The sequence below is a fragment of the Trichosurus vulpecula genome, chromosome 8 (assembly GCF_011100635.1).
Source record: "Trichosurus vulpecula isolate mTriVul1 chromosome 8, mTriVul1.pri, whole genome shotgun sequence".
In the NCBI taxonomy this organism is placed as follows: Eukaryota; Metazoa; Chordata; class Mammalia; order Diprotodontia; family Phalangeridae; genus Trichosurus; species Trichosurus vulpecula.
In genome coordinates, this window is record NC_050580.1 from 142,503,654 (window position 1) to 142,529,075 (window position 25,422).

The window sequence follows — 25,422 nt, forward strand, 5'->3', positions numbered from 1 at the left end:
AGGATTGAGTGGGGCAGTAGGAGGAGGCAAAAACTCCTCTGTTCAAACTTGCTAAGGAGCATACCCAGCAGAGCTACCAACACAGACCTTCTCTTCACATTTTGTTTTTACATAATGCATTGCTAATTGAATTCGTACAAACGTCAACCACTGTGGAAGATGTCAGTCACCATGTTTTTAAAAAAAAGTATGAAAAATTATCCCCTTCTCAAAACAAAGGGCTGTGGAATTTATTTATTTTCTTGAGGAACACAAAGATTCTCCTGATGGCTATTGGATCTTCAACGTGTATGAGGCAGATGCTTTCCTAACACATGACAACATCTCCAATAGTATGACTTTCCCCCCTATCCTTCTACTACCTGAGTGACATCAGCATAAGTTCAGGCACCATTAGTGATTTCTGACCACATATAGACACAGCACTGACAAAAAAAGGGTAAACAACCTTTCAGCTGACCAGGGTATGTAAAAAAGACACTGACAAAATGGAAAATAAATTCTTTATGATAAATTCATCTCTGATTTCTGTGTTTTCCCCAAATAGAAGCCACAAGCCTGACAGTGACTGTCACTCCCTTTGGGAAGGACTGGCTTTCCTCTATCATCCACCACCTTTCACCATCGTAAGAAAAAAAAATGTTGAGACTAATTGGTTTTGGAAGCGCCTCAGAAGTCTTCAGTGCCGGTGTCCCTTGGTTTCTCTCTCCCTTCTCTTGAGCTCCTCTTTGTAGCAATAAGAACAATAGTTTTCAGTCTCTGGGCGACCATAAAAGGAACAGTTCTCCTTCTTACAACGGTTCTGCTGAATGGAATAGATGGGGCAAACTGTGCTTCGGCCTCTGTTTTTATCATTGTTCAACCACGTCTGTGGAGCTTCCTCATCAGCGTATTCTAAGCAGTCTCTAATGTCACCAGTGTTAAAGCCATTGGTGTATGTCTGGGACTTGTGTTCTGTGGGCAGGGCATAGGTCAAAGATTCCACTGTGTTCACTGTGCGGATGCCCGCTATTCGGGCGGGGCTGTAGCTCTGTGATGACAGGGATCTATTCTGCTGGGGGTACGTGGCACAAGTTTTGAGAGTGCCAACCACTGGCTTGTAGGTATCATCCTGGAAGCTGGACGGCTTGGAGTTGACATCATGCAAATGGATCACGCTTTGCCTCTGGACTGGTGGAGTATGGCTATAGTGGGCGGAAACGGGAGTGGGGCCATTTCTCTTTGCGCTGTTGCTAGGGGAAGAAAATGACCCTGGGGTGGGACTGGTACGGTCTTTAAATTTTAAAACAAGTTGAGTTGTATGGCTTTGAGGCAAGACTGGCGATGCCCTGTCCTGAGGGGACGATTCCAGTTTTTCCTTGGAGAAGGCTTCTTGTTCCAGTTTCCTGCACGAGGAGCCACCGAGTGAGGTCTTCTTCTCCGCCTCTTTCCGCTTCTGTTCCTGCTCTGCGTTGAAGCGCTCCTGAGCGCTGGTCAGGTAGTAACCAATCATTTCCTCATGGAATTGATGCCGGTGACTGGTCAGGAGGAGACCGGCAAAGATGAACTTACGCTCGCCTTGCATGGCGGCTCTCAAGATGTTAAGGCTTAGCTTCACATCGGTGCTGTACTTCCATGGGTCTGACTGCTTATCTGAGAGAGTCTTGGTGTTTTTCTCAACGGGAGACACGCTCGCCTTGTCGGTGGGAGATGGGGTGTTTTTCTCTGAGGGGGATGTGCTCGCTGACTGGCCTGACTCCTCTTTGCTGCCTTTTCGAGATTTGGACTTCTTCTCCTTGACTTTATCTGTCCCGTCGCCATTCTTCCCATTTCCTGAATTGGCTCGTCCCATTTTTCCGTGGACCAGCCCCCCAAGGCCTCCCATGTTCTTCTTCAGTTTGATCCCGAGGGTTTTGCTGAGACTCCCCAGCTTATTGGCCACAGAATCGGTCCTGTTCTTGTCCTTTTCCTTTCTCTGTTTGTCCTTCTCTTTTTCTTTCCCGTTTTTGCCGTTATTGCTATTGGAATTACTACAGATGGAATCTCGGTCTGAGTCCATGGAGTCAGCCAGAGACTGAACATCCTCCCCCGCTGAAGCCGTAGGAGATTCAGGCTGGGCCAAAGGAGCCTAAACAAGAAAAATTAGGAATAAATGAGATCTGAGAAAGACCATTGTGAAGAAAAAGCTTAACCTAAAAAAAAAAAAAAACCATAGTAAAATCCCTCTTGATCTCACTGTGATTTTGACCTTTAAGGCTACACTCTGACGAATCTCCACGTACTGTTTAATTAGCCTCTTTTTTGTGCACAGGACATGAAGTACTTAAGAGGCAAATCTGGAGGGACAGAAACATGATCTATTCGGCAGCAATAATAAGCAGGGTTTTTAAAAGGCATGACCGAAGGCGTTTATACTAATGCACTGTAGAGACCCTATAATCTGCATGTTAAATTAGCAGGATTGTTGCCATCTGACTACATTTCTGAAAATGGAGCTTGGGTTTCTTTTCTTCTCTCTTTCTTCAGTGAAATCATAAAGGAGGTTGCCTAGAAACACAGGAAAGTTGGGCTTTGGGGGAGGGGCAATGGGGTGGGGCAAAGGGAGTTGCATCTGCAAGAGTGACCCTTGGATGACCAAACCTCTGGAAGGTAATCACGTATCAAGACACAGTCTCCCACATCCCTGGACACTTTAGGGAGCTCAATCAACCTGGGTGAGTAATAATCGTATTATGCTTTAAAGCATGCTCAGACTGCTTCCTTCTTGTCTTCCCCCCTCCCACCCTCCCAAGACTGGATAAACAAAACTCATGATTCTAAATAAGAATTCCCAGGATTGGAACCGGATTAGAACTGGAAGGAACCTCAGATGTCATCCAGATCAACCCTGCCCCTCACCCTACCCCATTTCACAGAAGAAGAAACTGAAGGCCAGAGAGGAAAAGTGATTTGTACAAGGTCATAGAGGTAGTAATTAGCAGACTCAAGATTTGAACTCAGATCTCCTGGCTTCAATCATCTAACACTTTTTGAAGCACCATATTATCCATCCATCTGTCCATCTATCTGTCCATCCGTCCGTCCGTCCATCCGTCTGTCCATCCATCCATCCATCCATCCATCCATCCATCCATCCATCCAACAAAAAGTTTCTTAAAAAAGCTCCAGCAGGCAAGGCAATAGAGTAGATAGTAACAAGTTAAGATGGACATGTTCTCTGTCCTCATAGTACTTATGATTTAGCTGGGGAGAGAAGGCATAGAGAAGATAGAGTAGGGTAGAGAAGATAACTAATATAGGAAAAGTATCAGCACTTGTGGTGGTGAAGGTAATAGAAGAATTCAGAGGAAGGAGCCATTCAGTAGGAGTGATCAAAAAAGGCTTTATGGACTTGGTTCTAGAAAGATTGGGAAGGTTTTATGGACTTGGGTCTAGGAAGATTGGGAAGGTTTTCAATAACGAGACTGGGCAGGGGGTTGGTGAGGGACGAGGAATGGCAAGTAGAGGGGCATTGTGAAATAACTAAAAAAATAGAAGGTATATTCTTAGGACTAATTATAGGGGCAGGTAGATGTAGTTCAGAAGTTAAAACCCTAGCAAAAACCCCTGTACAAAAACCAAAATCTTTCCTCTTACCTCACATGGGGCCAGAAATTTTACCATTAGAGATTCACTCCTTTGGTTCAACAATTGGCTCTTTGATCTTTCAGTGTCCCTTATTACAATTAGCCCTGGGAAATATAGCACCTTAAACTAGCATCTAATTGAAGATTCAATTATTATTAATTACCACAATTAATAATAACAATAGCTAACATTTATGTAGTGCTTTAAAGTTAGTAAAGAGCTTTATGTAAGTTATTTCATTTGATTGTCACAACAACCATGTGAGGTAGGTGGTATTGTTATCCCCATTTTGCAGATAAGGAAACAGGCACAGGGGGTTTAAATGTCTTGGTCAGGGTCACACAGCTCGGAAACATTGCAGGCAGGATTCGAACTTAGGTCATCTTGATTTCAAGTCCAACACTCTATCCACTGTGTGGCTTAATAAAGGACTCTGAGGGTCGGGATCGTGGGATATATTCCAGAATACAGAAAGGCTCAAGGAGGAGAGATGCTAAGGTTTAAGTAGGGGAAATAGAAGGGTCTTGGAGGGGAAAGTAAGAGGAAGCCAAAGACTCATTTCACTGATATAAAGCCTCATAGAGCTAAGGGCGGAACACTTGCTCCATTGACGGCTTCCTGAAAGACTATAACTATAATCAACACATGACCCCTGATGGCTTCCACCAGTACCATTTCAGTGATGGGGTGCTTGTGCTTGGACCCCAGCTCCAAGGTCACATTTCTCCCTAGCTTCAAAACACTATCCCTGACAGTTTCCTCCCCAGCTCAAAGACACTATGCCTAGCAACAACTCATGAGTGGGCCCCAGTAAAAAAAACTATCTTTCCCCATCACAAGAACAAATGGACCTCTGAAGAAATTCTCTTGTAAAAACAGGACCATCTTGTAACCACAAAATTATCACGTATTGATTCCCAAAGTTATCATATTCAATCCAGAGGTCAAGCTGTAAAAGACATCAATTCTCAAAGCTACCAAAAATATACCCCTGAGAAATCCCTCCCCCTGGGTTCCAGAAGTGAATGACACCTGCGATCAAGGTTGTAATGTATCACCTAATTAGCATATTTGCCATATAATCCACTACTTTTCCTATATAAACTTTGGTATCATTCCTGTTAAGTGGCAAGCTCCCTAGGGAGCTCTGGCCGCCATATTGGCATTACAATAAACCTTTGCCACCTTGACTTAAAGAGTGCTTGAGTCCAGGTATTCATTCCAGATGACCCTGTCCATTACTTCAGTCTTTGAGGGGTCCCTGATGGTGCCATTTAAGGGGTTCACTCTTTAAGTCCTCCCTTCTGAAGGATTCATAAGACCAGAGACGTAGAGCTGGTTGGGTCCCTTAAAGGTCATATAGGTCAGCCTCTTCATTTAACAGATGAGAAAATTGAAGCTTAGTTTTATGTTTTTTGGTTTTGGGGTTTTTTTTCAGTTAAACGACTAGCCCAAGGTTACGTAGGTGTTAAGTAGTAGAACCAGGATATCAATCCTCATGCTACGACTCCAAACCTAGCACTCTTTCCACTGAACTATATATGCTTAAACAGGTAGACAGGGCAGCTAGGTGGCACAGTGAATAGAGTGCCTGGTCTGTAATTAGGAAGACTCATCTTCCTGAGTTCAAATCTGGCCTCAGATACTTACTAGCTGTGTGACCCTGGGCAAGTCACTTAGCCCTGTTTGTCTCAGTTTCCTCACCTGTAAAATGAGCTGGATGAGGCAACGGTAAACCACCCCAGTATCTTTGCTAAGAAAACCCCAAATGGGGTCTTGAAGAGTTGGACACAACTGAAATGACTCAACAACATGCTCAAGCAATAGCAGTACCTTGTCTCCTTCACATCTTTTCTGGTTTATGAAAAGGGAAGTCTTGCCTAGGGGCCAATCCACATACTGCACGAAAGGTGAAAGCCAGCTCTCCTGGGCAGCATGGTACCATGGAATGTGGTTTAGAGTCAGAGCTCTGAGTCAAACCCACAATTTTAGACTAACGCTCCTCATCCTCGCTTCACAACACTTCTACCTTTCAGCCCTGCCTCGATGGGATGAAGCCAAGGGCATTAAAACAGTCTACAGTGGGCACTTACAGTAAACCAATTCTGAGACATGAGAGAACAGACACAGATCGGAATCTAAGGGGACTGAAGGAAAAGATGAGTGTCTAAGGTATATTTCAAGGCACTTCAGAAATGATTTAATCTGCCTCCTTTCTTTTAATGATGAGGCCCAGAAGTGAAGAGACTTGTCTAAGGTCACACAGCTAGAAAGCTACAGGACTCCAACTTCATTTTCCTTGCTCCCCACTAGACCAAACCAAGCTTTAAAAACACATCCATCATTCTCCCCCAGATTCCACTAATCAAATTACAAAATGCCAGATAAGTCCAATCCTTAAACTAGATGACACTAATCATTGTCAAGGCGGGGCTAGCACAGAAGCCCCCACTCTGCCTACCAGAATGGGATGGGATGGCTCTGCCAAGGCAGTCTAAAGGCCATGCTTTTACTCCCCTAGCCCTGATGCCCATTTTTTTCAAATCAGTGACTGGCTGGGCTAGTTTTTACATCTAGGAAGAAGGTGCCACCTACTGGGAGAAGGAGGAAATTCATAGAATTTGTCTTTCATTCCTGCCCCCTCCACCCCCCTTCCAACCCCCATTATTCACACAAACACACAAAGCTTATAATTAATTCTTCTACAAGGGAGCACAGCATGTTCTGATCTTGGCAGAGAGATATTTCTACGTTGTGACTTGTCTAAAGCCAGTTTTCTGAGCAAGCATGTTTTTCCTCTCCTGTATATTTAAAAAAAATAAAAAGAAAACCAGCCCCCCCCCCCCCCCCCCCCCGCCGCCCCGCCCCAGCCCCATTTACTTAGTAAATAGACACGCGTGCTCGAGCACAAGAAAGCAGGGGCTACTTGACCTCATTCATACTCTATTCCCAGGAAAAGAAGACAAAAGGACCGATGACATCTTTGTTATATACTCAGTTGTTTGTTATTTTTTTTAAATCTTCTTCCATTCATTAGAAAAAAAATACAGCTCCTCTTTCCTCCTCCTCCTCCTCTTCCTCCTCCTCCTCCTCCTCCTCCTCCTGCTTCTCCTCCTCTTTCTCCTCCTCACAAGCTCTGGGGAGACTATGAAATGAATTGGGAAGGGGGAAGGATGAGCAGGCCCCGTGGGAAGATGGGAATGTGGAGAAAAGCTGTTAATCTCTCTTCTAACAAGGGGGCCTCTGGAGGAGGGCACTTTGGGGAATTTTCCTTGGAAAGGACAAGCCCAGACTAGGAGAGGACAGTCATCAGGGAAAGAAACTGAGGGAGCAATGGAACCCAGGCTAGATGTGTTCGTTCCTGCCACTCATTTTCAGATCGTCGAATATTTTGCCTCTGACTGAGAATACCAAGAGGCGTTTGTTTCTGCCTAGAGAGGAGAGGCTTACCCGGGTTTCAGAGGGGATGCGGATCCAAGTGACATTCATGTAGCTGTGTAGAAGGTTCAGCTTGGCTTCTAGAGACAGTATCAAACTGAGGCATTTGGGAAAAATAAAACAAAACACATACAAAATGAGTCTAAAACTTGTCATGTTAAACCAAATCAAACACACCCTCACTAGCATGCACGCACACACACACACACACACACACACACACACACACAACTGCATTTCTCCCGCCCAAGGCTCTCTGCATCTGTTTGGAGAAAATAGCCTGACATCCTACATGCTTCCCAAGGATTACAGTCACTTACTGTCCCCTTCTTAGAATAGACAGGTATGGGTTTTACCCCCTACCCACCCCCAAACTGGGCTCCACACCACTCACTTCCCTCTTCCCCTTTAGCATTAGACAGAGGGAGATGTGAATGGGAAGGAAGCACATTTGTCCAGGGATGGGGGAAAAAGGTCAGTGTCTTACTTGGCTAATCTGGCGTTATCACTGTCATCTTTTCCCCACTCCCAGTCCTTCCCAGGATCAACTGCAAAGTGCAAAGGTAGTAATTTGTGTTCAGAGTCGGTGAGAGGGATGACCGCTAGAGGAGAGAAAGAGAGATAAACAAATGAAAAGAGATCTTCAGTTTTGGTCATACGGAAGGATGCTTCAGAGATCATTAGACAGAAAGAAAAAACCCAGGGGAGGGGGAGCAGCTAGGTGGAGCAGTGAGTAGAGCCCCACAGGCCCTGGAGTCAGGAGGACTTGAGTTTGAATCCTCCTTCAAACACTTGACATACTTAGCTGTGTGACCTTGGGCAAGTCACTTAACCTCAACTGCCCTGCCTTCCCCCCTCCAAAAAGAAAGAAAGGAAGGAAGGAAGGAAGAAAGGAAGAAAGAAAGAAAGAAAGAAAGAAAGAAAGAAAGAAAGAAAGAAAGAAAGAAAGGAAAACAAAGAAAGGAAGGAAGGAAGAAAAAATATGGAACCTGGAAACCAAGTGCTTCTTCTCTTAGGCAAACTTAGGCAAACTTCATAGAAAAGGGGGTATGGCTATCCAGTAGACAGGCCTTGAACTTCCCACCAGAAGGGTGTGTGGGGAGTGAGGGGTACCCTTTCCATTAGGGAACACAGACCTGTCTCATCCTTCCCTTCTTTCCCCAGGTCCCTTGCAAATACTGGAAAAACAAAATCTGCTTCTTTCTAGGGATATGCAAATAGTATTTTTGTTATTTGGCAGGGGAGGGGCCCTCACAGATTCATTTTAGACAGAGCTAAGGCCCCAGACATCTTTTACAATTAACCTTTGATTGCAGCCAAATGGAAGCTATGTGGACCAAGGCCTCAATCTTAGCTTTCCTTAGGGGAGTTTGCAACTTTAAAAGATGTGCCCCTGAAGCTAAAGCTTTTGTGGTGATTAGTCCTCTCATAGGATAGAGGCTTCACAGGGGGCTACCCACAAACCCCTTAGAGTTATCATCAATGACAAAGCCAGACCCCTTAGGAAACCCTCGTGGCAAGACTCTAGATACATTCTACCTATGTTTCAAAGAGGAAAAGATGATTAAGTGCTGTTAAAATAGTTTCTTCATGTCTTCTGAAAGATCTCTTTAATTCTCAGAACACAGTAAGTGGGGAGTAAATACCCCAATCCATAGGGATCAAATCAGAATTCTGGCCACATTTCCTAGGCATTTCACAAGAAAAGTCAGGATAAAAGTATAAGTGATATCTCAAGGGAGGAGGAAGAAACAAAGTCTGTTTCAGCTCTGGGGCCTTCAAGAAAAGGGTGAAAGTAGATGCCAGGTCAATCCAGTGAGATCAGATGAGACACACATATGTAAAGCACTCTGCAAATCTTACAGCCTATATAAATGCTAGCCATTATAGCTGTTACTATTATTAGCAGTTAACCATATAAGAAAGTTTCCTGTAGGGTTTGGCAAGGATGTAGCACCAAAGAATGAACAGGATCTGCTTCCTGGGAAGTCTTCGGATCATTCTTTTGGTCACCTAGGACTGAGTGACTTTACTCTGTGATCCACCGATCTACAAGCTAAAATACACCCATCACACCAAAACTACCTTTTATTATACCTACGGACTCCTCAGACCCCTATACCTTACAAAGGAGAGTCTGATCCTTAAATCATAGTGCTTGACTAGGAAATGCTAGTTTTGCTTAGTGGTCTCCTTCCTTACCTTTTAATTGTGAATTTCTAGTAGATACATATATACATACATGCATATATATTTATATGGATATATATGTATATACATCCACATGTATAACACACACATATGGATATGTATGTATCCATATATGTGTATTCATATACCAGTTTGAACTCTGTACCTTAGGCTTCCCTAGGTTCATATCTAGTGTAATCCAACTCCGGTGATCATGAAGAAATTAGCCTTTCATAGTGCTTGATTCTAGCATTTGACATCATTAATCAACTCAGCAGCTACCTGGTGCTGTGGATAGAACCTCATACCTGGAGTCAGAAAGACCTGAATTCAAATGTGACGTCATATATTCACTAGCTGTGTTACTTTGAGCAAGTCACTTAAACTCTGTTGGTCTGTTTCCTCATCTGTAAAGTTGTTATAATAATAGTACCTATCTCCTAGGATTTTTCATGAGAATAAAATGAGATACTTGCGATGCACTTTGCAAACATTAAAGTTACTATACAAAGGCTGGTGATGATGATGGTGATGATGACGATGTCAGCATACTCTCTTCTCTCTGGGTTTGTGTGGCATGGCTCTTATCTGTCTAAGCACTCGTTTTCAGCATCCGTGCCATGACCAATAACCATGAATGTAGCCCCTCACCACCCAAGATTTTGTCCCTGCCCCTCTTTTCTTTTCCCTTTATGGTACTGTAATGGCAATGAGGGTGGGACTTTTTTTTTATTTTCTCTTTTGGAATGCCGAGGTAATCAAGTACCTTTGATGAGTCTCGGCTTTCAAATGTAATGGCAAGTAAAGTGGACCTTTTGTTGTCTTTGTTTTGGGGTGCTTCTCGGTACTAAGGAATCTTTGATTGAATCAGGAGTCTTTGATGACCTGCTTATGTCAAGGGAAGGCCTAGATCACGTGGGTTTGAGTCGCATGGTTGTGATGCCCTTCGAGGCTGAAGAAGTGTATATAAACTCAGAGGTTAGCTTTTTGACTTTGGGGGCACACTCATTGAAGGAGACTCTGGGTAGCTGTTGAAGCAGCCCCTCCCCCTGCCCCAGACTTTGAAAACCCAGATGTTGGTGCTTCTCTCTCTGGTAACTGTTGGTGTATTGCTTGGACAGACAGCTAGAAGCCTGTCTGCTGATTTGTGTTTATTTGCTCTGTTTATATAATGTATGCTTATGATTTCTGTTTGTATTTTCTATGAAGTTCAGGGTTCTGGCTTTTCCCTCTGAATTAAGTGCATGATACATGCATGTTTAATTAAAGTAAGATTGTTAACCCCTTAAAGTTGCTTTCCTTAGAAAAGCAGATCAAAGGACCTGTGCTAGCAGGCCTCCTGTGTACTCTTGTTGTTGGTCTTTCACCTCCACAGCAGCTGCTAGCAACATTATTGTTACAGGCACTTCACTTACTGATCTCATTAGGTGCCTTGGGTTCGATTATCATCTCTCTGTAAATGATTCTCAAAGCTCTATATCTAGCCTTAAACCCTCTCCTGAGCTACTGTCCTACATCATCAAAGGTCTCTTAGACATTCCAACTGGATCTCCTGTAAGCATCTCAAAATTGCCATGTCCAAAACATTTCCCTTAAAACCCTATTTTCCCAACTTCCTTTTTACTTTTGAGGGTAGCCCAGACCCACAGCCTTGGGTTCATCCTCAAATCCTTCCTCTAATTCAACCCACATACACAATCCATTGCTAAATCTTACTAATTCTACCTTCAGAACATCTGTCATACAGGTCCCCTCACCACTCGAGTTAAGGTCTTCATCACCTTTCATTGGGGACTGCTGAAATAGTTCTCTGACAAGTCTCCCTGCTCCTTGTCTGCTCCAGTCCATCCTCTACTCTGCTGCCAAGGTGATTTTTTTCTAAAGCATAGGTATGAATATATCGTTCCCCTCCCCCAATCAATGGTTCCAGGATCAAATACAAACTTGTCTGCTTAGCACTTAAAGTTCTTCTTATCCTGATCTCTTTCTACCTTTCTAGACTTCTTATATTTTCCTTCCCTAAATGTACTTTGTGATCCAACAACTTGGCCCGCTTGCAACTCCTCAAACATAGCACTCTATCTTTCATGTCCATCCTTCGCACTGGTCATTCCCTCAGTGTGGAAGGCTCTGCTCCCTCCCCTCTACCTCATGGCTGCCCTGGCTTCCTTCAAGACTCAGCTTGTGTCTTCCCTTCTGCAGGAAGCCTTCCCAAGCCCTCTCTACCAGCTAGTGCCTTCTCTGCTTAGCACAATGCGTGGCACGTGGCAAGCACTTAGTGAATGCCTTTTCCATAGGATCATAAGATCACATGATCATAAATTTTGAGCTAGAAGGGACCTTAGAAGTCATTAAATCCAACCTCCTCATTTTACAGATGAGGAAGCTGAGGCCCAAAGAGGTTAACTCACTTGCCAAGGTCATACAGAGAGAGAATGTCTGAGATGGGATTTGATGCCAGGTCTTCCTAACTTTGAGTTCAACGTTCTATCCACTATAGCAAGTGATTCTCAAAATTTTGGTCTCAGGACTCCTTTACATACTTGGAAATTATTGAGGATCCCACAGAGGTTTTTATGAGGATCATAGCTGTCACTGTTTGCCCTTTTAGAATTAAAACCGATAAAACTTTAAAATATTTATTTCTTGCTTCTTTAAAAATAATAAACTCATCATATGTTAACATATTTTATGAAATATGTAACATATATTATGAAATATGTAACATATATTTCTAACAGATAAAATATTAATAAATAATATGATAAAATAACAGAAATTTAAATATATAGCTTATGATATATAATAAAAGATATAAGATATGTAATATTTTATATAATATATAACATATATAAGATATAACATAAAATAATATTTAGCATAATAAATAAGAACATAGTTTTATAAAAACAAATATTTTCCAAAACAAACAAAATATTGAGAAGAGCAGCATTGCAAATCTCTAATAGATGGCTTAATGGAAGACAGATTCTCATAAAATAATAATAATAACGATAGTGACTAACATTTATATAGTGCCTACTTTCTCAAGAACTGCACCAAGTGCTTCATATTTATCATCTCATTAGATCCTCACAACAACCCTGAGAGGTAGGTGCTATTATCAGCCTCATTTTTTTTAAAAATGAGGAAACTGAGTCAGGCATAGGTAAAGTGATAGGTAGCTAGGTGGATCAGTGGATAGAGTCCTGAGCCTGGAGTCAGGAAGATCTGAGTTCAAATGTGACCCCAGATACTTACTAACTGTATGACGCTGAGTAGGTCACTTAACCTGTTTGCCTTAATCCACTGAAGAAGGAAATGGCAAACCACTTGAGCGTCTTTGCCAAGAAAACCTCATGGACAGTATTGGCATGCTATGGTCCAGGGTCCCTAAGAGTTAGAAATGACTGAACAACAACCATAAGTGTCCAAGGCTGAAATTTGAACCCAGGTGTTTCTGACTATGAGCCCAGTCCTCCATGCACCGAACCACCTAGCTGCCCAACTCTGAATCGGCATTCAATTCGATGCAGTATATTGTTCTGATTGAAATATATGAAGAAAATTCAGCTTCATGATTGCTTTGTAATTGGAAAAGGGAGGAGTATTTTAATAGGCAAATTAACATCTGAGCATTATCATGAAATTATATTGACCTCATAGGCAACCTCAAAAGGTCTCAGGGATCCATGAATTGTATTTTGAAAACTGCTGAACTATACCATGGTGTCTAATAATTAACTGATGAAGACCAGAATGTGATTCCTCCTTCTGCAATTTGCTAGCTTTGTGACCACGGGAAAGTCAACCAAACTCTCAGGGCCCAAGGTGTCTTGTAGCTAGTTGATGATAACGATGGTGATGATGATGATTTTCTGATCAGTTAGCTACAAAATAGATGATTTTGAAGTTCAAAGGAGATAATGTAGGTAATATGTTTTGTAAATAGGTAAATACCAGCTATTAATCTCAATGTAAGGAGTTCCTTTATTTCTGTGTGCCCAGCACCTGGTCCTGTTCCTTGAACCGGTAGGTAGATAATAAATATTTTTTGAATGAACTAAATGCATGAAGGTATGAGGAGAGAGGAAAAAAATTCCCATTCCTATCATTAATCTTTGTTAGTATTTAATTTTCTACCAAGCAGGACTAGAAAAAAAAGAAATAGAATTCTGCTCTTTAATATGGCTATAGAGAAGGTAAAGGAATGACACGTTTCTCTCCTTTCTCTTCTCTCCTCTCCCTCAGGAGAGACAGAAATACTGACAAAAGGACAACCTACTGTTTTCATTTAATCCTGGAAAATAAGAAACTTGTTGATCTCGATAGTTGACCTTTCAGAGGTGGCGTGTTTGTACCAGTAGTAATGACTTTGACTCAACAGCTGCTTATAAGCCCAAATTCACTAGTTTGTCAAGCAAGGCAGGTGGTGGGAAAGACCCTGGGTTGAACAGGTCGTGGCTGTCAAGAGTTAAGGTTGCTGGCAGGAGAGACTTTTTCCTCTTGTACCATGCTGTTTTGTCATTCATACTGGAGAGTCACCAGGATTCACTAATGAACCAAGCAGAACCATGGGGAATCCCTCCAAAGCCAGTGAAGCCAGCAAGCAAATAGGAAAAGGATGAAAACTCTCCTCTTAACTCTAGCTGTGCACCAAGCATGCAGATGACAACATGTGCACTCACAGGGGAACAACAGGAGAATTTTTCTTCCTAAAACATGGGACTGGAGGCTAGAGTTCCAATTCCTAAAATCCTATTACTTTTTATTCTCGCCTTTTGTAAAGATGATACAAGGAGTGCCCTCCTTTCTCCCCTCACTGGATTTGGAGTCAAAGGACCTGAATTTGTTAGATGCGTGAACATGAACAAATCACTTTTCTACTCCTGGCGCCCACTTTTTTCATCTATGAATGAAGAAATTGAACTAGATTATCTCAAAGGTCCCTTTCATACTGGTAAACATGTTCTCCAAACCAGTTCTCCAAAAAAAAAATTGTACAGGATATGCTTTTAAATTTAATCTATGTTACTGACATTTTTCCCTTTGCTTTTAAAAGTCTCAACAATTAACAAAACAATCGAGCCTTGATTTGTACCTTATAAGGATTTATCAGGTATAAATGCTGAAACTGAAAATTTAACACCCGGCTGGCCCAGCGAGAGCTGACTCTAGCCCCATACCTGCTAGCAGCTCATTTGATACCCGTGTTGACTTTGAACAAATCATTGAACTGCTTGGAGGCAGAGTTTCCTCATGTGTAAAATGGTCGTAATAATACTTATACTTGCCTGCCTCACCGTGTTGTTCTGAGTTATATGAGATCATGTACAATATGTAGTTTAATAGATAAAGTTTAATAAAGGCTTATAGACTGTATGAGGGAGCCCTTTAAAAAAAGCACTCTAAAATCTATATGCCCATATTCTCTGAGCCCAAATTGAGGACATATGGTGTGATTATTTCTTTTGCACAGTCTCATTAAAACCTCCTTTTCTTCGAATTGGGCCTGTGCAGTTAAATCTAGGACGCAAGTCGTTGAAACTAGAGGGATGTAGGTTATTGTGATTATTATCTTTGTATTCTACCATCCCCTCCCCCGCTCCCACAGAACTGTCTGCTGCTCTTTGTGGACACTTAGTAAAAGTTTGTTAAATAAATGATGGATGAATTGTTAATCCATTACTACTTTAATTCCAATTGTTAAGACCTGTATTCTTTTTAAAGATTTAAGTGTGAACAAGCATGCCACCTGGTGGCCAAAGCTTAGAACTGCAGGCAGTTCTTTAAGCAAGAACGGCCTTAATTAAGTAGGGGGATTAGGGGCTTCCCTGTCCCTTTTTACTGATATGGAATCATTTGTCTTCTCAACTTCAGTCACATTTGAGTAGCAGCAGCAACAACAAGATGATATTTCTTGGATATCCTCTGTGTAGAGCACCGGGCTAGGCGATGGGGGAGATACAAATTTGAGATATGATCTCCCTCATGGAGTTTCCAATCTAGTAATCACCTTCACAGGTCACTTTATAAACAACTTCATAAAGTAGGGAGTGCAAAAACCCTTGTCCCTTGAAATGAGATGAGGAAACTGAGTTTCTAAATGCAAACTCTTTAGAACTGGGACTATTTCGTTTCGATTTTTGTACCTCCAACACCTTGCAGAGTGTCTGGAACATGGTAGGTATTTAATAAATGATTGCTGACCAAGAGAAGTCATGTGACTTAATCATAGCCACTATGAGGGGATAGAATGTGCCATGGTGGGACTTGAACCCAGGATTCTTGACTCTAAGCTTTAGTACTCTTTCTACCACTCCCTACTGCCTTTGAAGCATGACCTGAATAGGCTTCTGGCATACTGGCCAATTTCTTCATCCCTTCTCTGATGATGATCTCTTGTCCTTCCATCTTATTCATTTTCTTTATTCCTTCCAAATTTATCTTTTGCCCTCCTTTGGACCTTCGGTCACTCAATTTGCTTTTTTTCTCCCAATCTGTCAACTTTGTTCTGGTCTCCCCTCCCTTCTTAATACATTTTTTGATCCTATAATCTACCATTTCAATAATATCTTCATCATTGAATCTCCTGGTGAACTGAGCTTCTTGTCTTTCTGGCCTGTTAACCTTCAACCTTGGGAAACTATTATCTGTCTCTTTCATTACTGATCGTCAGCTTGAGAACACTGCTGGCAGAAAACAGGAAATTAGGCTAAGTCCTTTCCAAATTTATGCTCCCTAATTGCAACTGGAAGCCAGATGGTTCTGTGGTTGAAGTGCCAGGCCTGGTGTCAGGAAGATCTGAGTTCAAATCTGGGCCCAGATACTTACTAGCTGTGTGACCCTGGGCAAATCACTTAGCCTCTGTTTGCCTTAATCTACCAGAGAAGGAAATGGCGAAACACTCTAGTATCTTTGCCAAGAAAACGTGATGGTCAGTATTGGAGTGCTATGGTCATGGGGTCACAAAGAGTTGGACATGACTGAGAAACAATAAAAATTGCAAGTGGGCCTTCACTGCTGCATGGCTAGCTTTCTAAGATCTTTGCATTTTTTTGTGGTACTGTTCTCTCATGTTTCTTCTTCCTTAATTCCTTGCTCACTATGCCATCTGTCTCTCTTGTCTGCTTTTCATCTTCCTCCAATTCTTGAACATATTCTACAAGGTCCTGTTCTAGGTCTTTTACTCATCTCTCTTTGCCTCAGTAAACTCATCCACCTTGATGGCTTTAATTATCACCTCTCTGCAGATGACTTCCAAATCCAGACCTTTAACCTCAACTTCTCGCAAGAGCTTCTCTGTCCATCCAGTTCTGTATACCCCTCCTCTAATCCTTCTTTCCAATTGTATCCCAAACCTTATTCTTCATGTACCACCTAAAAAACATATCAGTCCTCAACCTCAAAACCTTCAATGGCTCCCCATTGCCTTCAGAATAAAGCATATAAACTCATTATTCTAGCATTCAAGTATCTCCAGAACCTGGCTATGACCCAGAGAGTCTTAACATGGGGTCCAAAGACCCCCAAGGGGTCTGTGGATAGATTTCAGTGGGTATGTGAACTTAAATACTTAAAATATTTTGATAACTAATTTTAACATAATTAATTTTCTTTGTAATCATATAAATTTTAACTTATGGCTTTAAAGACATTATTTAGGGAAAGGGTCCATAGGTTTCATCTAACTGCCAAGGGGGGCATCTATAACATAGGATAAGAACCACAGCTCTAACCTTACAACCTTCTCTGACACAATTCTCCTTCATACAGTCTATACTTTAGCCAAAATGGACTGCTTCCTGTTCTCTTGTTCTACCCTTTCTCATCAACATGCCTTTAGTGACACAACCAACTATCCCTGCCTGAAAGACAATATTTGCCTTTAGATGTCCCTACTTTTCTTCAAGATCTAATATAGATATTGCCTCTTGTGAAGTCTTCCTCCTCTCCCCAGATGAAAGTAATCTTTTCCCTCTTAAATTCCTCATAGTAGTTTTCCAAGGCTTCTTTGCATTTATCTCAGTCACTTTATATCACAATTCTTTGTGTATTTGGTCTCCACATATTAACACTTCAAGGTCCTTCAGAGTAGATTGCTGTCCAATATATCCTGCATCCCTAGCACCTAGTGCCTAGGGCAATATCTTCTAAATAGTAGCCACTTAATAATTGTTTGCTGAATTCATGAATTATTCTACTTCTAATTCAGAGCCTGACCTAGGTAGAACCATGAAGTCATCTAAGTATGTCTAAAATGCCTTCTCCCTTGAGATTGCTATTCCTTTTCTTAGTACTCAAATACAGAAGCCTTTAGGCTACCCTGTGTTCTATGCCCAAAGGCCTTGATCTGGTATATTAAACCAATTCTTCTTCCCCTTTCTAGGTGTTAGCCCATAAGGCCTCTAGGCAGGAATTCTTAATCTGAGGTCTATGAGTTTTGGGCTTCAACATAATTGGCTTCCTTTGTAATCCTATGTATTTTATTTTATTCATTTAAAAACATTATTCTGAGATGTGATCAATGGGCTTCACTGGGACTGCCAAAGGGGTCTATGGCACCATAAAGTTAAAGACCCCTGCATGGGTAGTTATATAAAAATAGGAGACTCAACTGCCAGTAAGTTTTCAAGACCTAGAGGAATGACTCATTTTAAAGGAATGTCAAAAAGGAATATTAAAACAGCATCGTGCGCATAACAGACTGTAGCATATTACTGATGATTACTTGAAGGCAATAAAGTGATATAGAAGATTTTACCCAGGAAATATATGATGAGAAAAAGTCAATAGACAACCTGAGAGCTATGCTGCTACCCATGGAATGCTAAAAAACCTAAAGGAAGCCCTCTAGCACTGGCAGGAGATCCTCCAGGGAGCATTTATGAAAGGATATAGCCAAGAATTACAAAAGAGGAGAAGGTGTGAATGGCTTGTGGTTGGGACCTTTGGAGGAAGTACCCAAATAGTTGAGGTTACAGACCCACTGAATTAGAGGATATCCCTGGTTAAAAGGCCTCTTGGCATCCTCCAAATTAGCCTCATAAAAATCTTTATTCTCCACATACTCCTGTCCTAAGATCTTGAGGTCCTATTCTAATTGATATGGATGATAACGATGATTCACATTAATATAGTGCCTTATTACAGGGTGCTGTATTTTCTTAATATCTGTATTATTCTTATTATTTGACCTTCATAGCAATTACTTTCTAAGCTAAATAGTACAAGTATTAATATCCACATTCTCTAGGTAAGCAAACTGAGACTCAGAAGGACTGAGGGACACGTCTAAAGTCATACATTAAGTGGTAGTATCAAGACTGGAACACAAGGCCAGAATTCTGATAGATTTTAGCTCCCTGCTTCAAGTCTCTTTCCATTCTACTCAACCACCAAGGTGATTTTTCTAAAGCGTAGGCCTGACCACGTCAACCCCGTGATCAACCAATTCCAGTGACTCTCTATTACCTACAGCAGTAGTGTCAAATTCAAATAGAAACAGGGACCACTAACCTATACATACGGATCCCTGTGGGTGCCTATTGACTTAGAAAACCTCATCATAACATTACCTATGTTTTGTTGTATTTTTATTTACTTGGTTAAATATTTCCCAATTATATTACAACACGCTGTCTTCCAAAACACTGTATCTCTGTACCGTTAATAACAATAGCTAGCATTCATATAGTACCTTAAACTTTGCAAAATACCTCACAAATATTATTTTACTTTATCCTCACAACAACCCTGAGAGATAGGTGCTATTATTATCCCCATTTTACAGGTGAGGAAAAGGAGGTAGAGATGTTAAGTGGCTTGGCCAGAGTCACACAGTTAGTGAGTATCTAAGACTGAATTTGAACTCAGGTCTTCCACACTCCAGGTCCAACATTTCAATGGGCCAACTAGCTGTTTCAGGGCAGAATGTGTTGTTTGTACAATAGCTGTTTGTTGAACACAAGGTGCTATCCTCCATTTCCATTAGGGAAGTCCTTATTTCAAAAGTCTCTATTAATTTTTTTGAGATCTGAACACTAACATATTGTTATTGGAGCTATGATCTGGTCCAATTGTTCCGGATGGCAAGTTGGAATAAAAGGTAGAATGTGACCCAAATGTCCATCTCCTTTGATTCAAGAGTGTGTGCCCTACTAGGCATACGCACCAAGGAAGTTGGGGCAAAAATGGGAGATTTCTAAATATTTTCAGATCTCCAAGAGATCTACAGCAGCACTTTCTGGAGCAGCAGAGAACTGGAAGCAGAGGCAATTCCCATGAAGTGGAGAATGGCTAAACAAGTCGCGGTACATAAATGTAAAGGAATAAAAATGATGACTAAGGTAAATACAGAGAAGTACGGGCAGACTAATAGGAACTGCTGAAAGGTAAAGCAAGTGAAACCAAGAAAACAATATGCACAAGAACAATGATATGAATGGAAAAATAATAACAACAAAAGAATGGAAATTGAATATCACAAAATTGTAAAGACCAAGCTTGTCCCCAAAGAAGAGAAGAGAGAGAAGGCACCTCCCACCCTTCTTTGAAGAGGTGGAGAACAATGGATGTGGAACACCGCATATGCTGTCAGACTATTTCAACGTGGTGGTTAGTTTTGCTGAACTGTTCTTTGTTTAATCGTCTTTGTTTTTTGTTACAAGGGATGTCTCTATGGGATAAGGGGTGGAGGGATGTATTAGTAAATATTGGTGATATAAAAAAAAGAAATCAAATTTACTTTTTAAAATGTCAGTACTTATTTTAACTAAAAGACTAATAAACAACTGAATAAGAATTCTACAAAAAGGCAGAGTTGTTGGCAAAGTTTAGGTCACTGGACGATCCTGCATATATCAGATAACATAACTCAGGTTACTGTAATCAGACTCGTCACTTTGTGTGGGTGGAAGTAGAAATCCAGAACACATCCCAACTGAATTAAATGGAACTACAATAGGCCAGAGAGCCCTAGGTTGCTGTGGGTTCAATATGCTCTTCTATTTATTGGCAAACAAGGGTGATAGGTGAGATTACAAAGCTCCTGAGATGTACAAATTGATGTGAAATTTGTGGCATCTCCTTTAGAGCTTCTCACACATAATAAAGGACCCCAGGATCCTTTACATGTATGTGCACACAGAAGAGCCTCTTACATACTCCCAACAAATATGCCCAACTCTCTCACATATACGTATCCTTCTCAGTCAAAAGTAATCAAACTTTTATTAAGTGCTTACTATATGCCATGCACATTGTTAATAATTACTAGGGGAGGGGGTCACAGAGAATGCAAAAATAGCTCTTGCCTGCAAAAAACTCATTCTAATGGGGGAGACACCATATAAAAATTGTACACGAGATGTATACAATGTTAACAGAAGTTGATTATAGAAGGAAGGCATTAGCATGGTGTGGAGGCAGGGGACAGAAAGCAGTGGACGAAGGAATAGCCTCCTACTTGAGGTGGGCTTTTGGTTGAGTCTTGAAGAAAGTCGAGGAATTCAGAAGATGGTAGTGACAAGGGAGAATGTTCTAAGCATGAGGGGTGACTCTTTCTCTGGCCAACTACCACAGGAATCATCTTTTAGAACAAAGATAGTACTGCCCCAAATGTAATATTTGTGCTTTCATTTCTTTTCTCTGTTTCGATGAGGCCATCCATGTGTTGCTCACCACCCCTATGTCTACTGAAATGACTCGTCTATCTTCCAGTAAGCATATATCAGATGGTTCTTGAATGGTCCTACACTAGGGTATTTGGGCCAGAACCAGCTCTCAGGGGAAACGCGGACAGCCAGGTGCTTCCAGCCAACTCAGAATTCTACAGTTTGAGGGTAGAGGCAGATCTTAACAAATGACAAAACTGGGGACTACATCAGTGAAACGACTTAGTTGACAAAGATAATGCAGGTCATTAGAAAATGAGTCAAGACTACCACTGCTAATAACAGGCAACATTTAAGTAGCACTTTACAATTTCCAAAGTGCTTTGCATATATTATTTGATCTTCACCCTATGAGGTAAGTACTGTTATTAGTCCCTTTTTACAGATGAAGGAACCAAGGCTGAGGGTAGTTAAGTGACTTTGCCCAGACTTACACATCTAGTTTGAGGCTGAATTTGAATTCAGATCTCCCTGATTCCAAGTCCAATTTTCTTTCTATTATGTCACCTAGCTGACTGCCAAATAGACTAGGACAAAGGTGGAGAACCTGCAGTATCTAGGCCACAGGAGGCCCTCTAGGTCCTCAAGTGCAGCCCTTTGACTGAATCCAAATTTCACAGAACAAATCCTTTCATTAAGAGAGTAGTTAAATGTAGTGTCTGAACCTGAGGCTCAGGAGGCATATTTGGGGACTGGTTTGAGATTAGGACTCAATGCAGGCTAACGTGGAGATTGAAGGCTCCATTGTGGTCTGACAGGTAAAACTGAGAGCAAGAAAGTGGAGAGGTGTGAACCTTCCAGGTCGTGGGGTTTGCCATGCAGGCCCTTCCCTTGCAAGGGTCAACTGGTGCTTGTATGAGCATTGGCTTGGTTGCTAATGTTCCACGCACACATATACCATTACAAAGTGATCGTGGACAGCTGACTCTTGGTTTCTGTTTCAGAAGGAGATGGGAGGAAGAGACAAGATGGCAGAGTAGCAAGAAGACATATAGTAGAGCTTGACCACACAATTTCTTCTCATACCATCTAGAAAATGCACCAGGCAGAGTCTTGATCATGATATTCAAGAAAGAAAATCACAGTGAGTCATTTTAACTGTCCTGGTTGGCAAAGAGAGACAGAAGGGACACTTGTGGATGCTGTGGACACTGAGGACAGAGTCTGGTCAAGAACAGCTGCAGAGAGCACGAAGAGGTCCCAGATCCATCATGGAGGGGCCTGACCTTGTGCAGGGTCTAGGTCTAACTGGGAATAGGCATCTACTGTGTAGTAGGCACTATGCTAAACATTTTTTTTATGAATATGATTTCATTTGATCCTCATAGTAATCCTGGGAGGTAGATGCTATTATTATCATCACTTTACAGTTGAGGAAACTGAGGCAAACAAAAGTTAAGTGACTTGCCTAGGGTCACATGGCTTGTAAGTATCTGAGGTTAGATTTGAACTCTGGTCTTGCCAACTCCAGGTCCAGTGTCTGGTTCTATCTACCACATCACCTCGAGGCAGCTCTGTTGCTCATTCCCAGTTCCAGGTCACAGATCAAGAGTGGACTAATGCCAAGAGGTGTCATTTCAGGGGGAGAAGAGATCATAGGCCCTATGCTGTATACCAAGTAAGGCCTAAATTCAGAAGAAAGCAGCAGCCATATGGTTTGGACCTCAGGAGTGGAGCAGGATCTCAGTTCCAGCCTCTAGCCCAGTCAGAAGCCTGCAGAGAAATAGGCATAGCCTGGGGCAGGAATCCCAGATGAAAGGAGAGCCAGCAGTTCTGTCACTGTGAACCAGAAGAACCCAGTGGCTTCTATGTATACAGTCAGTCTATGATTTCTCTACTCTTAACCTACAGCATTATGGCAAAAGGTGCTGGCCTTGCCTCCTCTTTCCCTCTGTCTCTCACTGCCCTCCCTCTACCCCCACCCCACCACCATTTATTTTCCATTTCAAGATTACCCTTTATTTTAACTTGTCATGATCAACATCAAAATGTTGGGGGAAGAGGGACAGAGCATATGCAAAGCATGATCTTTTCAATGAATCCTGATTACCTCCAGAGTAAAGTTCAGACTCCTATATTTGTATGTTTTCTTTTCTCTTAAGTCTGCCTTTCCTCCCAACCTCTTATTTCTATTAATGAAACCAGTATCTTTCCTGTCACTCAGAACCAAAACTATGGAGTCATCTTTGACTATTCCATATTTCTCATCCCCTACAAACAATCAGTTACAAGCCCCAATGATTCAATTTCTACAAATTCTTTTCTTTTATACCCTTTTCTTATAACATATTGTCACTTATTTAGTCCAGGCCCTCATTGCCTCTCACTTGGATAACTTTCTGATTGGTCTTTCTGCCTTTGGTTTCTCCACCTCTTCAAATCAACCTCCTCACAGATGCCAAAAAAAGCTTTCTAATGCAAAGGTCTGACCGGGTCACTTTTTCCACTCAAAATCTTTCAGTAGCTTTCTATACCTTATAGGAAAAAGTCCAAATTCCCCAGCTGGGAATTTCAGACACTCCATAATATGGTTCTGATTTACTTTTCTAGGACCTGGCCTAACCTGAAGGAAGAGAGGCCACCACTTGGGGGCATCCTCCTGACTTTTCCCTTCAATAGCCCTGGCCTATCCAAGCTGCTTGACTGGACACACCACTTAGATGAGACAGAACTCATCAACTCTGTCTCTTTGGTGAGATAGAAGACCTTATCATCAGCCTTGAGGCAAACAAAGGTTAAGAGACTAACCTAGGGTCTCGCATGGCTTGGTACCCTCTAGATCTTAGGAACTATTGATATGAGCTACCAAGGCAACTTAAGGACCCCTAGGCCTTCCATTGATTCTACCACCACACCCTTAGGACTGCTAGACTTTTTCATTTGTCTTCTAACTAAACTTTTTGTGTGTGTTTTCTTGCTCAATTAGACTGTGTTCTCCCTGAAAACGGAAACTGTCTTGCTTTTTCTATTTGTATCCTTAACATCTTATCATTTGTTGTTATCGCTCAATCATTCAGTCCCATCCGACTCTTCATGACTCCATGGACGGCACGCCAGGCCCTTCTATCTACTATCTCTCAAAGTATAAGTTAATGTTCGTTGCTTCCATGACACTGTTTACCTCATTCTCTGCCATCCCCTTTTTTCTTTTGTATTCAGTCTTTCCCAACATCGCAGTCTTTTCCAATGAGTCTTGTCTTCTCATTACGTGGCCAAAGTATTTAAGCTTCAGCTTCAGTATTTGAGCTTCCAGTGAATAGCCTGAATTAATTCCTTTAAGTACTGACTGATTGGATCTCCATGCTGTCCAAGGGACTCTCAAAAGTCTTCTCCAGCACCACAACTTGAAACCATCGATTCTGCAGTGCTCAGCTTTCCTTATAGTTCCGCTCTCAGAGTCATACAGTGCTACTGGAAAAGCCAAGCTTTTACTTTATGGATCTTTGTCAGCACGGTGATGTCTTTACTTTGTAGTATGCTGTCCAGATTTGCCATAGCTTTTCTTCCAAAGAGTCAGCATCTTTTAATTTCATGGCTGCAGGTGCCATCTGCAGTGATCTTTCAGCCCAAGAATGTAGAATCTGATGCTGCTTCCATTTCTTCCCTTTTATTTGCTGGGAAGTGATGGGACCAGCTGCCAAGATCTTGTGAGTTTTTTAGTGTTAAACCAAGCCAGCTTTTATACTCTCTTCTACCCTTATCAAGAGGCTTCTTAATTCTTCTTACCATAACACTTTTAATTCATTCATTCACTCCTGTACTTCATATTATAGAAACCTGTCATTCATTCTCTGATCTCCTTTTGTGTCTTATCTGCCTACCTGGGATATGCTTCCTTTTTACCTATGCATATCGAAATCTCCCTCCTCTGATAGTCCTAGAGCATTTTGTCTGAGTCTCTCCTTTATTTGAAAATATGAATCCTCTCTACTGGAGTGAAAGTTTCTAGAGGGCAGCAAGTATGGCTTTCATCTTTGCATTCCTGGCACCTAGTGCTTGGGCACAATCAATGATTTATGTTGTGTAAGTAGCTGTTGTTGCTGTGCTTTAGACTAATATTCAAGGCCATCCACAATCTGCTGCCATTGTACTTTTCTAACCATACCTCTTTCTATGCCTTACACTTTAGCCAAACCCCTGTACATACTCTACTTTCTGGCTTCTATGTCTCTGTTCGTATAGTTTCCTATGGCTTGGATAATGCTTTATTCTTCCCTTTTGTTCTGTTGGATTCCTCTCCAGTATAGACCATGACTCAGATGTTAGCTCAAGGGCATTGCGATATAGTGGATAGGACACTGGAGTGAGGGTCAAAAAGATCTGGATTCAAATCCTACTTAACACATGAGCTATGTGACCCTGGCCAATTTACCTAACCTTGCTTTGCCTCCATTTCTTGATCTGTAAAATGAGGAGGCGGTTGGACTTCTAGCTCTGATCCTATATGAAGCCTATCCTCAGTTCTCCCAGTTGATAATGTCCTCTGCCCACCTTGGATCTCACAAATAATTTT

The 25,422-nt window shown here is 41.7% G+C and overlaps 1 protein-coding gene across 2 annotated transcripts in view; it reads right to left on the reverse strand.

The window, feature by feature from the left end:
- Positions 1-486: 486 nt before the first annotated feature.
- The window catches only part of OTUD7A (OTU deubiquitinase 7A), a 453,848-nt gene continuing 428,912 nt past the window's right edge, over positions 487-25,422 (reverse strand). For both annotated transcript variants that reach the window (XM_036734698.1, XM_036734697.1), the window contains 3 exons: positions 7,532-7,646; positions 7,057-7,141; positions 487-2,107 (listed from right to left, as the gene is read on the reverse strand). In XM_036734698.1, the coding sequence (XP_036590593.1) occupies positions 680-2,107; positions 7,057-7,141; positions 7,532-7,646 (1,628 nt within the window). In that variant the 3' untranslated portion in view covers positions 487-679. The remainder of the gene's footprint in view (positions 2,108-7,056; positions 7,142-7,531; positions 7,647-25,422) is intronic.